This window comes from Rana temporaria, chromosome 9, assembly GCF_905171775.1.
Source record: "Rana temporaria chromosome 9, aRanTem1.1, whole genome shotgun sequence".
In the NCBI taxonomy this organism is placed as follows: domain Eukaryota; kingdom Metazoa; phylum Chordata; class Amphibia; order Anura; family Ranidae; genus Rana; species Rana temporaria.
In genome coordinates this window covers 107,031,886-107,047,156 of record NC_053497.1, presented here as the reverse complement: position 1 = coordinate 107,047,156, position 15,271 = coordinate 107,031,886, and the positions used below count along the sequence as shown (strand labels likewise).

At 41.3% G+C, this 15,271-nt stretch overlaps 1 protein-coding gene across 2 annotated transcripts in view; it reads right to left on the bottom strand.

Annotated features, from left to right (window-relative positions):
- The window catches only part of COL5A1 (collagen type V alpha 1 chain), a 255,317-nt gene extending 243,260 nt beyond the window's left edge, over window positions 1-12,057 (bottom strand). Inside the window, exon 1 of one of the 2 annotated variants that reach the window (XM_040324092.1) lies at window positions 11,640-12,057. In XM_040324092.1, the coding sequence (XP_040180026.1) occupies window positions 11,640-11,739 (100 nt within the window). In that variant the 5' untranslated portion in view covers window positions 11,740-12,057. The remainder of the gene's footprint in view (window positions 1-11,639) is intronic. The other variant, XM_040324091.1, reaches the window with a different exon arrangement.
- Between the last annotated feature and the right edge of the window lie 3,214 nt (window positions 12,058-15,271).

The following is a 15,271-nucleotide window of genomic DNA, read 5'->3' as shown; positions in this document are numbered from 1 at the left end:
CGGAACCCTCCCCCCTCCGGTGTCACATATGGCACCTTTCAGGGGGAGGGGGGTGTAGATACCTGTCCAAGGAATTTGCACCCATTTCCGGAAATACACTCTGCGGAGACCTGCGGGTAGTACGCCACTCCCCCCCCCTGTTGTGTTCTGGGAAACACACGGCTCCCAGAACAGAGCGGGGACCAGTGAGGACGGCGCAGTTGGGAACCTTGTCAACAGTAGATACATCTAAACAAGGCTCTGGAGAAGAAGGGAAACTTGAAACGCGTTAGAGAATGCGTTGTGGATTTTCACATATGGATTTAAGCGGATGGTTTTATGATAATGCTATGACACAAGTACCGGTTTGTGAGTATGTCCACTACCATTTTTATTAAATAAAACATGTATCGAGGATAATGTGCTAGGCCTCTATGCTTTCACAAAATGTGTTCTTCTATGCTTTCACAAAAATATAGAATGAGATGTCACTTTTGGCAGTCTCCATATTTCCTTTAAGAAGTAAAAATACTGCAGTTGAACAGCAGCCAACTAACAGAGACCTTGATCTGCTGGAAATTTTTAGCCAGTTTTCTACTTCACTCTGCTAGTAAGCCATTGTTGTGGGTCCAATGAGTCCATGTATTCGTTCTACACTAATAATGCTATAGGGCTCCCAGCGAGCAAAATTGGATGTCTGGAGTAATGGTCAGTCCTCACAGCTGTTTTTGTGTTTAACTGAGAAAATGATAAGGTCCGGTCAGTCAATATTCCCCCCTTCCAATCCCGCCACAGAAGAGATTGCCCAGCAGCTGGCTGTAATTAAAGGGGCGGTGTGCAGTGGAGGCAAGCTGTAAATATTTGCTGATTTCTGCTCAGAGAAGTACACAAAAGACAACTGAGGTCTGCTGAACAGACACATAACATAAGAAGAACTCTAAACCAACAGTGATTTAGGGGAGCCCTAAAATGATAGCCTAAAGGCTGTGAATGTCTGATATACAATGATGGCACACAATCCCTCTGTGTATGCACAAAGGTTATTGTAGCCTACAGGATGAGTTAAAGTGGTATTGAACCCAAAAAAACGAAAATATAATATAATGTGTAGCTTAGCAATCCTTACATGTGGTGCCTGCATTCGTTTTGTTTTTCTTTTTTGCACTTGGTGATCCAGCCAGTAAAGGTTTTATATAAATGAATAACTTAGCCATTCATAAGTCTCCAGAGCACCAGAGGAGCTCACCAGAGGAGCTTACACTCTAATATACCACCATAGTCACATACTATTACCTTTATATATATCTGAGCTTTGATATATTATATAGTGCTGTACAGAGAAGTTTGAACCATTCACATTAGTCTATGTACAAGAAAAACGTACACTTAGGCTCAGTTCACATCTGCATGGTGCACTTTAGGTTCACTGTATTTAACATGCATGTAAAATGATGAGCTTTCCTCAAAATGCTTTAATCAAAATGTACTCCGTGTAATGTGCGTTTTGATAAAAGTGCATCAAAGATGCAGGAAGCAAAAATTTTTAATGCACCATACCTAATGTGCATGTAAAACACACAGGTGTGAACAAGGCATTCGTATCCCCTCAACATCCTACTAACCCTAAAGAGGGACAACTGAGGAGAAAAAAGTGCCAGTCCTTACAATTGAGGACAGCTGGGAGCTATACTAACCACAAAGCCACCATGTTGACCACCATGGCAGAAGGCAGTGGAAAGCTTGTTTTCATAATATTTTCTAAGATCACAAACTCAAATAAAGCTTAGGGCTGTCTTCCTAACTAGGGATAAACTAAGCTGTGTTCGTATCCCTGTCTGAATCAACCTGAATGACCCAGGAAGTGGTCATCTGTCCTTGGCAAAGGCATATCCCACAGCTGCATGTATACAAAGGGAGTCACTGGACTTGACCAATCATAAGGAGGTATTCCCTGCCCTGCAGCCACACTTATAGAGGACCCTTGTATATGTGGAGCTGCAAGGAATACCTTGGCCACATATGATTGGCCAAGGACAGATGACATTTTGTGGTGACATGGTGAGCGTGGGAGAACACACCATCCAGAATGGACACTGTGAGCGATCAGATGCAGATATTGCCTTTGTGCCACTATTCACTTGAAAAGGTCTCGGGGTATAATTTCTACCATGCCTGCAAAGCATAGCATCTTCCATTTTAGCAAAAATATAATTCGATATTTTCGGAGGGGGGCCCAGTCAGGTAGGCTGTACGGGGGCCCCGTGATTTCTATCAACAGTCCTGCTATATACACAACCCTTTTATATGTGCAGCTGTGGGGAATACCTTGGCCACATATGACTGGCCAAGGACAGATGACATTTTCTTGTCGGGCGTGCACTGGTGGGTTCTGATTATGATCCAAACAAATTTGAACTCATCCTTACTCTTAACCAACAGTTCTCATCTTTTGTTCACCCAGATATTACATAGATGATACCACCTGAAAATGACACAAATGGTTGTATGACATTACTAGGCCAATCAAACAGTTAACCACTGCAAAAAATAACTTCCTATCCCTATACATATTAATAAACACTGAGGACCACCACAACCCATCGTCTGTTAGGAGACCCAAACAACAGCTTCATCCGATTGGATTCAGCCACTGTTCGGTTGACAATTTTGCATCTGACTAATTTGATTTTTCAGTTGAAGTATTTTGGTTGGGAGGGTGGCAACAGGATCACAGAGCGAATTTCAGCCAGTTCATCAAGAACTGGCCAACATTTGGATAGTTTGACCATCATAAAACTAAGCATTGCTTGTGAGCACCAAAAAGTCTCTCTTCTAAAAAAAAATATATTGCAAAAGTAGTGACAGGGCCTCTTTGCATATGATATTGTGGCTGGGTGTGGTAGGACTGTGTTATAGGAATCCATCCCAGCATGACGGGCAATGGGATGAGCCTAGAGATGCGTGGAATAGGTAGGCAGGATGTACACTTGTTACTAGGGTAGGTAGAAACACATGAGCCTCAAAGTGGTTGTAAAGTAATTTAAAAAAAAAATAACAAACAGGGTTATACTTACCTTCTCTGTGCAATGGAATTGCACAGAGCAGCCCCAAACCGCCTCCTATCAGGTCCCCCTGTAAATGCTCCTGGCTCCTCCTTTTTGCGAGTGCCCCAATAGCAAGCCATTTACTATGGGGGCACTCGTGCAGGCTCGATCCCCAGCTGCACTACCTGCAGCTATAGACCCAGACAGCGCAGCTCGGACCAGCTCTTGCTCCTTCCTCACTGAATTTGACTGAGAATTTCCTCTGCTGCCTGTCAGTCCCTGTGTGAAGAGGGAGAGAGGAGAGAAGACGAAGCCGGGCACAGTGCTGGATTGAGAACTCAGGTAAGTATAAAGGGGGTGAGGGGGGAAATTCTACTACCTAAACATTTTTTACCTTCATTTAATGAAAGAATGAAGGTAAACAAATTGTTTAGGCTTTAGAACGACTTCAAGGCGCTATTTACAACTGAGCATTTTGTTGAACGATTCCCAAAATGCAAAACCTGAGTATTTTGTCACTTGTCATCTGTTGCGTGAGGCTTGACATGAGTACATAAGCTTCTTTGGTGCACAATTGCTTGTTTATGACCCACAGACCTTAATGGGGGCACTTGAACGTGCCTTTTTCAAACACTCCCATTTAAAAGTATGGGTCTAAAAACACAATTCTGCTCCTATACAACGCCCTCTTGTACTATACTGTATTACTCACCTTTAACTGTATTGCATTTCAGGATACCTGGCTGAACTGATAAACTGTTGGTAGACCAATTACCGTTTACTGCAGTAAATTACAGGACCCCTTTATTGTTTTACCCAGAGATCTTTAAGGTACACCTCTGCACGAAGCAACAAATAAATCTTGCCTTTTACAAAGCTGCAGAGAAATGTTTCTGGCATACATGCTGGGCTCTTGATAAGTCGGTGCCAGGAGGGAAACATAGTACCAGCTGCCCTCTCACTCCCACTGACCCCAAGTCCCACCACACATTGGTCTATCCCACTATTTATCATAATGGGTTATACAGAGCCAACAGAATCTTTTGCGGAAAGAACTGCAGATCTCATGCAACAAAAGCAGACTTCCGGGTGAACTACAAAGTACCAAGAGTCGATTGAAGCTATACAAGTGGCAATACTGCTCCAAAAGCAGACCGCACACTGCAGCACTGAGCCACATCAAATGGAATGGGAGATGTGAAGCTTGAATGAAAAACTATATAATCTGTACTTCCAACACTCAGAGCCTCCAAAAACACAGCCGAGCCAGCTTCAAAGGACGTAAAACAACGCGCGACAACCGGAGTGAATTCCACGGCCTTAACTAAGAAATACACACATGAAATATGCATCTGTGCTCTGTAATAAATGAAAAGAGGTCTGCAATACTAAAATGGCTTATAGAAATTATCCCGGTGTGAATGTCGACAAGCAGCACAAATCCAACAAACACTATCCTCTGCCTAATTGCACAGCGTTGTTCTGAGCTAAAGGATCACCTTGGAAGCGAATGATGAAAGGGAGTTCTGATCGTTTGAAAGTGCTAAAGAAATTTGTAGAATTACAAACTGGTCTCTCCCTGCAAAATCTGTCACAAACAAAATAGCATCAAAACAAATGTCTTATTTAATTGGAGTTCTGAGTTGGAGCAAAATTTCAGTATAAAGTTCAGCACACATAGTATGAATTTCACTAATTTACATTTTTATATTCTGGGTATTTTTTCTCCTTTATTGTGTATACGAATTGCCCATTGGCAGCTTTTAAACAGGCCATAGACACCCGTTTCTACCAATATTTCTGTGTGATGTGTAAACCATGTGAGCACACTGACCCTCTCCATTCTTAAGTGTAACACTGCCAGTTTATCTGACAGGGTAAAGGCACTCCTGACAGATACTGGAATTTAAAGTAAAATCAGAAGACATTTAAAAGTGTCTAAAATTAAAGGTCTGACCTCACAGGGAACCTAGCCCCTCCCTTTATTAAGCAGGAAATCAATTTCCAGGTGCCTTTCTAAAAACTAGTTACACCTTGTTTCTAAGGATCCGGCCTCCCAAGCATCAAGGACTAAGCCCCCCAAATGCCATCCCAATTTCCTATAAGAATGCCATTTGTGGCCACTGAGGCACTATCATTGGGCACAGGGGTGGCAGTTGTTTAAGTCCAGCTCTGAACTCAGGGAAACCAGTTTCTTATGAAAATAATTAAATTAGTTTCAAAGAAGCACACATAGGAGGCGGTCTGCTCTTAGGCAGAACCTTACATGGGTGACAAGTCCTTGCCAGATATGAACATTCCTAAAAATCCTGAAGCGGCTTACAGCTAAGACACACCATATGCGAATATGATGGAGTATCTTTCCAAATGATCTGAACCTTTAGTAAAATAAATCTGGGATGTACAAATAGAAAGAGATTTTGAAGCGAAGTTTAACTTTAAGAAAATCTGCCCCCATGATGTAATAGGGCATTCCCTACAATGATCTTGCAAGATCCATGCCGGTGTGAGTGGGCATCTTTTTTGAGGGTGACATATTTTCCCCCCTGTCAACACCACAGCAAGAAAGGTAGTGAAAGGTCTGCTCATTTTCCTTTTTTGCACTTAGTGATGTCATCAGCTGAACATAATGTGGCTCATGGGCAACAAGAAGTTTAGGCTCAAACCAAACTTCCACTGTCTCCCCATAACAGATATGACTCAAGGCCCCCCCATCACAGATGTGACTAATCAGTAAGTCCCCATCACAGACATAACTGACAGGTACTCAAAGGAAGAAAAGGACCCAAAGCTAAAAATAAGCATTTAGGTTGTGGGGGGTCCGTGATGCAGCCTGTAATCTGCAGTGATCTCTGCTGTAATGGATTTCTCCACTTTCTAAAAGATAGACACCAATGCAAAACCAAATCATGAAACTTAACCTATTTTAACTAAGACATTATTTGCTACATTTTCAGACTTTCAGGTTTTGGTTTCAATTTTAACATTTTAGTTGTTTCCAAAAGACAAATCTACTGTGCAAATTCAATAAGCGAATTTCTGTTTCCAGCCAGTAAACCATACAAACAATGCATGTCAAAAAGATCTTTCAGTTTATGTTGTTCTTTTTTTATTTATAAAGCCCACCCTAGCCAAAACATTTGACTTTTAGTTTAGGACAGAGTGGGGAAGAGTTAGAACCTCAGTAAGGTTTTTGTTCACTGGGTAGATTTTCACTCACGCCCTGCTTTGGTGACTACCCAGGAAGCATAATGCTTCCACCACCCCTATTGTATTTTTAAAGATAGAAACAGCTAAAACTCCCAGGGGGTTAGGAACAGAGGTTGGGTATTATGGCAGGGAGATCGCACTATTGGAGACATATCAAGTATTTGAGGCATACACAGTAAAAAGAAAGATTTTGACTCTTCAAAATCCACGTATTACTAAAATATTGCATTTGGGTGGATGGAACCTTTAAGCACAATTCGGGAAAAGTACGGCATCACACCCATTGTAATATCACAAGCAAGCGATAAATTTCCTATAAAACATTCTCTCCTGCTGACTAGTAGTATCACAATATTCATCAGTTATTTAAAAAATGCGCCAATCTTTCATAAAATCAAACAAGCTTTTGCAAGAAAATCGTTTTTTTAAATGTAAAATTTATGACTTATTTTCCAACCTTTTGAAGCCCATCATGGTACTAATCATTTCCATGAAGAACCAATCTCTGTGCCGATTACATCACAGAGCGCAAAGTGAACTTAAAACAACAGGAAATGTGATGGGAATTTGAAAGATGATAAAAGGGAGACGATCAAGAAAGTACATAAAACAAGCTGGCAGGAGAACAGCCCTGGAAGAGAAATCTTCTTAATGGATTCACTTAATAGACACATACACTGAGGCCGGTGATCGGAAACATATGGTGTATAGGGGAAAGGGGGGAGGATGTATAGTAAAAATGGGCGCTTTTAAATTGGCCACACATGTCTTCCTTCGTCACAAAAGCAGCACGCACCTCATCCTGCCAATTCCCAAAAACATATGGAAGGTTCAGCGGTTGCTTTGGTGTAATATTTACCAAACAAAGATGATTTCTACCAGAAGGTGGTGCCAAAGACGATTACACTATGGAACCGAAGGATCGGCCAGCTGCCATGACCTAATGTCTTCTGCACCCCTGGGGAGGGCCATAAAGTCTGGGTGGTGACAAGTCTTTCTTTCTGGAGTTCAACAATAAACTATGTGGCCTACAACCAAGAAACTCACAACTAACTAAAAACCAAAAACTCCAGTTGGATGTCGACTACATGCAAACCACAAGAAGCTCAATCTTCTAGCAGCTCTTCATGAATTGAGGGAATCTTATCCAACAAAGAGCTAATATACATTCCTTATTGTTTAGGAATATACTAATCATCTTGCTGTAGGCTGGCTTCCAAGTGGCATATGCAATAAAACTTGTGCACATCTTTGGCCAAGTTCCTTGTTTCATCAGCTAGAATGATGTCATGGAGTGGGACGTAAGGACTGCCTCTTTCATGCACAAAAAAAAATATGACACACAACAGAAAGTTGACTAAGGAAAGGAAATCAGTCATATAAAGAAAAATGTTGAGAACTATAAGATTTGCTGATACTTTAAGACAAGCTACCGAGATAGGGCTCTTTCACACGGAGCGGATCCGTATTGATCCGCCCCGTGTGTGTCCGTCGGCTCAGCGGGGATCATCCGTAAATCCCTGCTGAGCTGTCGGCGGACAGGGCGGTCCCCGCACACTGTGCAGAGACCGCCCTGTCTTTCCTCCACTCTCCCCTATGGGGAATCGGATGAATACGGACCGTGTGTCCGTATTCATCCGATCCGTTCCGCCAGACGGAAGAAAAATAGGGTTTTCTTCCGTCCGAAAAAGCGGATCTTTGCGGACGCGGATGTTTGCGGACGTTAGCGGATGCATCATCCGCTAACATCCACAATCCCATAGGGATGCATTACAAGTCCGTAAACGGACTTGTAAAAAACGGTCCGTTCGTCCGCCAGTGTGAAAGGGCCCTTAAAGGTTTTGACTGGTCAGGCAGTGGATTCCTGGGAAACGTTGACTGATTCGAACTACAGCTGTAGCTGTTCTGAGTGCTCCCATTTCCTCCCACAATCCAAATCAAGCAGGTAGGTTAGATGACAAATCTACACTCTGGTGTGTGTGCTCTCTTGTTCGCTAAACACCACTGCTGAGTACATTGGTGCTAAACGAATATATAATAGTGTGTGACTATAGTGGGGAAACTCCTATTGTGCAGTGACAAATGTGAATGGTTCAGTGCTCTCTGTATAGCACTGCAGAATATGTCAGAGCTATATAAACACATAATAATAGTGTGTGGCTATGTTGGGGGCATGATAGGGAATATGTCAGATCCACAAAGATAAATAAGGAGATATTAGAAATACAGTGGCAATAAAGATGTGAGATGACTATAGCATAAAATAAAGTGGCCTCCATATTGCTACAAGGTTACACACAGGAGATTAGCTATAATGACATTCCTGGGGAAGGTGATCCAGAGTAGAGCCGAGTATGCCTTGCCGCAGGCACAGCCATCTCCTCCACCAGCAGACTCCATGGAGAGGTCACGGCTCTTTGAAATCTGATGCCACCAGGAGAGAGATTGGAAAATTCTTTTGGGGTAAAAAAGGAATAATTTTACACATTATATCTGCAGAAATTTCTCATATTCAGCAGTTATTCCCCTGCTTTGTGGGATTTAAAGGATTGATAACCCTAAACCACTGCTTCATTTGAATTAAAAACCATATTAAAAAACTTTTCCAGATGTAAATGGTTTACTAGAGCTGATGATAATTGAGAGAAAGTTGTGGTCCTGAGGGGAGATTTTCATACACACAGGCTTCCTGTCTGGGAATCCACCTGCATTGGGACTTTACAACAGGCAGACTCTGTTGAGCCTCTGTAAGCCTAAAATGGCTGATAACAGGGAAAGGTTGGATGCACTTAGCTTTATTATAGTCTGACTCATCCCAGGCTCTGTACAGATGTGAGGGATTTGTACAAGCAAATATGGTCATGAAATGAGGAATCCCTGATCATAAATGTAACCAGGATTCCAGGTTTATAGAACCTTTAATACAGAGAAACCATGGCCCAAATACAGGGTTGGTTGATGCTTTCACCAACTAGTGGTCATATGGTACCAAGGCATCCTTTTCAGTAATAACCCTCCCATGGGCTGCTGGAAGGAGTGCTGGAAGGAGTACTATAAAATACATACATCAAACATTTTCTTTTGCATTATTTTTACATTTTCTTTCTATCTTATTGAAAAGTAAAAAAGCTATCTTATTATCTTATCTTATTATCTTATAATAAGAGGTCAGGTTATTGAAATGGGCATTTACAGTAGCAAAATAAACACACGTATAATTTTAGAACTCTCTGATTGAATTGTCTAACAGTTTTACTGTTGACTTCCATTACCACCTCTATAAATGACCTAAATAGTCACCCATACCACATTTATACCTAGAGAAGTTCTTATGTCATTATGCATTAAATAGTTGAGAATATCTAAATCGGCCAACTCCTGATTTAAATTCATACAAAAGTAGTCTTAGGAGCTCCCTGGCTTAAGTGAGGCTTCTCACAGACAGGGCTACCAATGCAAGGAGTGCCAAACCAAATGATAAAAGTCCAAATTAATTTATTGGTTTACACTAAAAACAGCCAACGTGTTTTGGGGGCCAGGATCACCCCCCCATTAGGGCTTCAGTTTAAAAATGTAACTTGAATAGGCTCATAATATGGTTTTCCAAATTTAATCTATGCGGGAGGGGGAGTTAAATTCTGGACTAGGAGACTAGTAGCCAACAGCATCTGTGTCAGCAGCCAAGATAGGTCAGCCAAGCTGAATAGTAAGTGTACCCAGCTGGGGTTCCCTTTGGGTTATGGCACTTTGCAATAATTATTTGCTTTATACTAACCCAACTGAAATGATTAAATACTTGTTTTTATTCTAAAATGTCATATCACTTTAAAATAGATCAGTTACAGAAAAAAAAGCCAAAACTTTTTATCTGGAAAGAGTGGGGAAGTTAAACCTCTGTCTGGTTTTTATTCACAATCTTTGCATGTCCTTTTAACCAGTGTCACAGTAACAGAAATTTATGGGAAATCCAAATGTTACAGCTATTTCCAGAACAGGAAGTGAGAGAAATCTTCCAAATGGTCACCTTTGTCCTGCTGGAAACAGACAAAAAAATAAATGTCCTCACTTTCGGAGGATTTTACCTATTTCCTGTCTTGTCTTTGGAACAGGAAGTGAAAAATGAATGATTGGGGGCGCAGTCAAAAATAATCTTACAGAGGATCTATCCCTTCTCCAAGTATAGAGAAGTCATAATGGTCTTGCTGACTATTGTTGGATAGGGAGAGGAAACATCTGTTCTTCTGCAACAAAGTAACTTATGGATCAAGTATTGCCATTTAAATTAACAAAATAATTATATATATATTCAACATGCAGAAATAACAGATATGTTGCAGAGTATGTACTGGCAAATAGCTAAAATACTGAGGAAAAAACATTGGATATTAAACAATTATGAAAAATTGTGACACATTTTTGTCTCTGCATCCCTTGAAATACTAGCGTCTCCCTTACTACCTAAGATGGTCCAGGTCCTCTCCCTCCCTGTGCAGACTGCATTACTATACATTGTATTGTGCATTAAACCCACCCAATCAATGCTGCAGGTGGCATCCAAACCATTTATATGAACATGTTTAACACAGCAATGGCATTCTGCACTCAGCAGTACCCAAGTTGTTACCTTCTGTTAGCGCAGCACAATCAGAATAATAAATGTTTTCAGATTAGCTGTTTTCACTTACTGCACTTTGCATTCCAAACATTGCCTCATCAGTAAAGGCAACAACGCTTTTTATTTTCTAACCTGTAATACATTTGTTACTTAGCAGAAGTAGATACAGATGTTGTAGAAGTGACAAATATAGCAACAGAGGACAAAAAAAATCTGCCATATATAAAACAAACACAATATTATTAAACATATGCAAAAAAAAAAAAACAAGCTTCTCTTTCCCTGTGATCTAAAAACCTATAAACTAAGCAGGGCAGGAATAATGCGCTGCAATTAAAACAGCTGCACACATCAGCATTATGCAGAACTTCCCAGGGTTATTCCAGAATTGGCCTATAGGTGGAGCAATATACTAGTTTCATAAGAGAAGTAATAAAAGCAAAAAAAAAAAAAAAAAAAGTTTAAACTTTGTAAACTGGCTGCAGGACAATCTAAAATTACATGTCAGAAAATGTTCACGGAGCAGGGTATAAAGAAATGAAGAGGTGAAGAGGGGAAAGATGTTGAAAGTTCTGCTGAAGGGAATGCAGCAGAGAAGACAAGGCTGTATTAAATGCTATGCCCTTACATGGGCCTCCTATCAAATGAGACCCATGGGAACATAAACTGCTAAAAACTTCTGCACAGCTAGAATCACTTGGCTGCTCAGATTTGAGGCTTGGCAAATGCAGTCGGCACTTAAAGCAAATTCAGAAAGCAGCTGGAAGTTTTCTTTTTGATAGGCTCCTTACCTGCATGGCACTGTGAACATATAAAGCTTAGAGCTACAAGAAGGGACAAGTCTCTCCTCCAACTTCTCCGTTTCCACCTTGTATGTGTATCCATGCTCATTACCTCCTCTGCTGTGGGGGGGCAATTCTTTAAGATTCAGGGGTCCTTAATTCAAATCTTGGAATGAAAATAAGTTGCAAAAATAAAGGGCAAAAAACCCTTGCAGCAATTACAATTTCTATAAAGCCATTAGATTGTACTTATTTTGGGGGGGGATGGGGGTGAGGGGGCGACTGTGCTTTCTGGGGAGCTCAACTAGAATGTGCCTTTAAAACCCCCAGCTCCTCCTGCACCCTCTTCCTTCTCTCTCCTGCCCCTCTTCTCTGGTCTGGGGTCGTCTTGAGAAGTGATGCCCCCTTGTCGACCGAATAGAGAGTGAAAAACCTTTTTAGGCAGATGTAAGAACTGTCAGTCCCAGGATGGGACAGCGAATCAGAAACCAAGGAAGCTGCAGGATCTGCCTACTTTCACTGGGATCATGAAAAGGGGGAGAGAGGGGTGGGGAGGTGGTGGAGGAGGGAGGAAAGTTTGTGTTAAAAAAGAAAAAAAAAAAAGTTTGGAGAGAGGAGAAAGTGGGACAGGAACATGTAACATGCAAAAGTGTGCAGAGGGTTAAATCTTTTGCATGCCAAAATCTGCAGTCCTTTTTTTCCCATATCCTACAGGCAAGAATTTTTTTGTGAACAGATTTTGCTGTCCTGGGATAGAGAGACAATTCAAGGGAATGCAAACAGAGCTGGACAAAGCTGCAGCTTATTTACAGCCTGTGAAGATTTGGTTAAACAGCTGTCACGGCAGGGGGCTCCGATTGACACAAGGGATTCTTAAGAGGTTTTGCAGCAGCGGTGGCATGTAATGCCAGGTATTCTATGTCAATGTTTCCTCTGATTCAATGAAAGATGGATGTTTAGCCTCTTTCATACTTTACGCATCCTAGGAAACGTTCACAGGATGGATTTCTTTGGCTGCAATGCTTGTAAAAGTGTCTAGCGCTTTCACAAGCATTTAGATGCGTTTTCAGGCGTCAAGCGATTGTGCATTAGGCTCCATGCAGACTGGAATAAAAAACGTTGCTTCTACAGGAGTTTTGTGTTCTGCCTGTAGAAGCAACTCGATGTTACCCTTTGTGTCCATACACATTAGGACATTTACAGGCATATTTTTGAGAACAACGTTTAGAGGCAGGAAAACAAAACCTTCTCATTTGCGTTTCTGATTGGAGCTCAATGGCAGAAAAAAAGTAAAACTCTCCTAAACTTAGTACAAAACATGCTCTATATGGACGTTTTTTACTCCAAAAAGAACAGACTTTTTTTAAGCCCAGTGTGCATGGAGCCTTAGTTAATTTAATTGGCCAGAATAATTTATTATGGCCATTAAAATGAATAACTCGCTAAATGCACCTAGCTTTGACTCCCGTTTAGAAGCGTTTGCAAGTGTCGAGCATTTTTTCTGCCTAAACTCTGCTGCTCCTCGACGCACTGGCAGAGAGTTTTTATTTTACCTGCCTTTAAACTCTCCTGCCACTAAACACTGCTAAAAGTCTACGTGTGCATGGACACACAGGCTAACATGCAGGGGAGATTAGAGGCAGGGGGGTAAAAAAAAAAACGGAAGCCCCTAGGAGCAGCTGTAAAAATGTCCTGTGTGTATGAGACCTTATACTGTAAAGAGCCCCTCTCAACTGGAGATTAACCTTATAAACCAATCAGCCCAAAGGGACTTTCAAGATACAATAATACACATTTTTGTAATAAAAAAATCGTTAACTTTTAATCAATACAAAAGGTTAAAAGAAAGACACCTAAAAAGTATGTGCTATACAAAGAGCAGAATAAATCAGTTTGCAAACTCCACAAAGGCCTCTTTGTTATCCTATAACCAGTGTATTGTTACATATTAGTTCGCCTGTGTAACTGATTTACAATCACATATATAAATGAAGATGTATCGGGACACAGACACAGTTTTTGTTTTATCCAGCTGTATTTACAGCAGTGCAACTTTTTTAACATCCAAGTGAAAGATATAACACCAACATGTCAGAAAAAAAAAATCAAAAACAGAATCGCTAAGTTGGAAAAAGGATCACCCCCTTGTCTCAGATTTTTGTTGGACCACCTTTTGCTTTAATTGCAGTCTTTTGTCTGTTAAGATATGTCTCTACTAACTTTGCACATCTAGACTTTGCAATATTGGTCCACTCTTTGCCAAACTGCTCAAGTTCAGTTAAATTTGATGGCGACTGTTTGTTAACTGCAGTCTTCAAGTCATTCCAGAGATTTTTAATAGGGTTTAAGTCTGGGTTCTGACTAGGCTATGCAAAGACATTCCTTTTTCCCCTTCAACCACTGTGTGGTCATTTTTGCTGTGTGCTTTGTTTCATTGTTGGGTTGTAAGGTAGACTTTCTTCCCATTGACAAATTTCTGGCAGAGGGCAGAAAATGTTCCTAATCCATTCTTCCTTCTATCCTGACAAGTGCTCCAGTCCCTGCTGCAGAGAAACACCCTTATAACAGGATATTACCACCTTCATGCTTTACTATAGGAATGGTGTTTTTTGGATGGGGAGCTGTATTGGATTTACGACAGACATATCGTTTGGTTTTGAGGCCAAATAATTCCGTTTTATTCTCCTCTGACGATAGCACCTTTTTCCGAAGTTCAGTTGTGACTGCATGAGACCTTTCTTAAAAAGTGGCTTTTTTCTTGCAAACCTCCCATACAAGCCACATTTATGGAGAATTTGCTATATTGTTGTCACATGCACACAATGACCACTCTGTCATAAATTCCTGCAACTGCTTCAAAGTTGCTGTAGGCCTCTTGGTAGCCTCTCTGACCAGTTTCCTTTGGGCTTGTTTGATCCAGTTTGGAGCAATGTCCTGATCCACGGAGAGTCTGTGTTGTACCAAATACCTTCCACTTTTTTATAATAGACTTCACTGTGCTACTAGACATTGATAACGCCTTTGCAATGTTTTTGTGTCCCATCTCCTGTTTTGTCCCTATCCACAACTTTAGCCCGGAGATCTTTTGACAGTGCCTTGCCACCCATAGTTAAAGTGGAGTTCCACCCAAAAGTGTTGTCCACCTTCCCCCCTCTGGTTACACATTTGGCACCATTCAGGGGAGGGAGGACAGAATACCTGTCTTTCACAGGTATCCTGGGCCAGATTCACAGAAGAGATACGACGGTGTATCTCCTGATACACTGTCGTATCTCTTGTCGTATCTATGCGGCTGATTCATAGAATCAGTTCCGCTTAGATAGCCCTAAGATCCGACAGGTGTAATTGACTTACACCGTCTGATCTTAGGATGCAATACTTCGGCCGCCGCTGGGTGTCGTTTTTCGTCGTTTTCCTGCGTCAGGTATGCTAATGAGCATTTAAGGCAATCTACGAAGGTTTTCGCGTTCGTTTCGTCGTCGCTAGTAATTTTTTCCCGTCGCAAAGTTAGTCATGATTTTACATGCCTTAACTTTACACGAGCCATGTTAAAGTATGGCCGTCGTTCCCGCTTCGAATTTCAATTTTTTTTTGCGTAAGACGTCCGGGAATACGAAACGCCGTAACTCACGTCGCCGTTC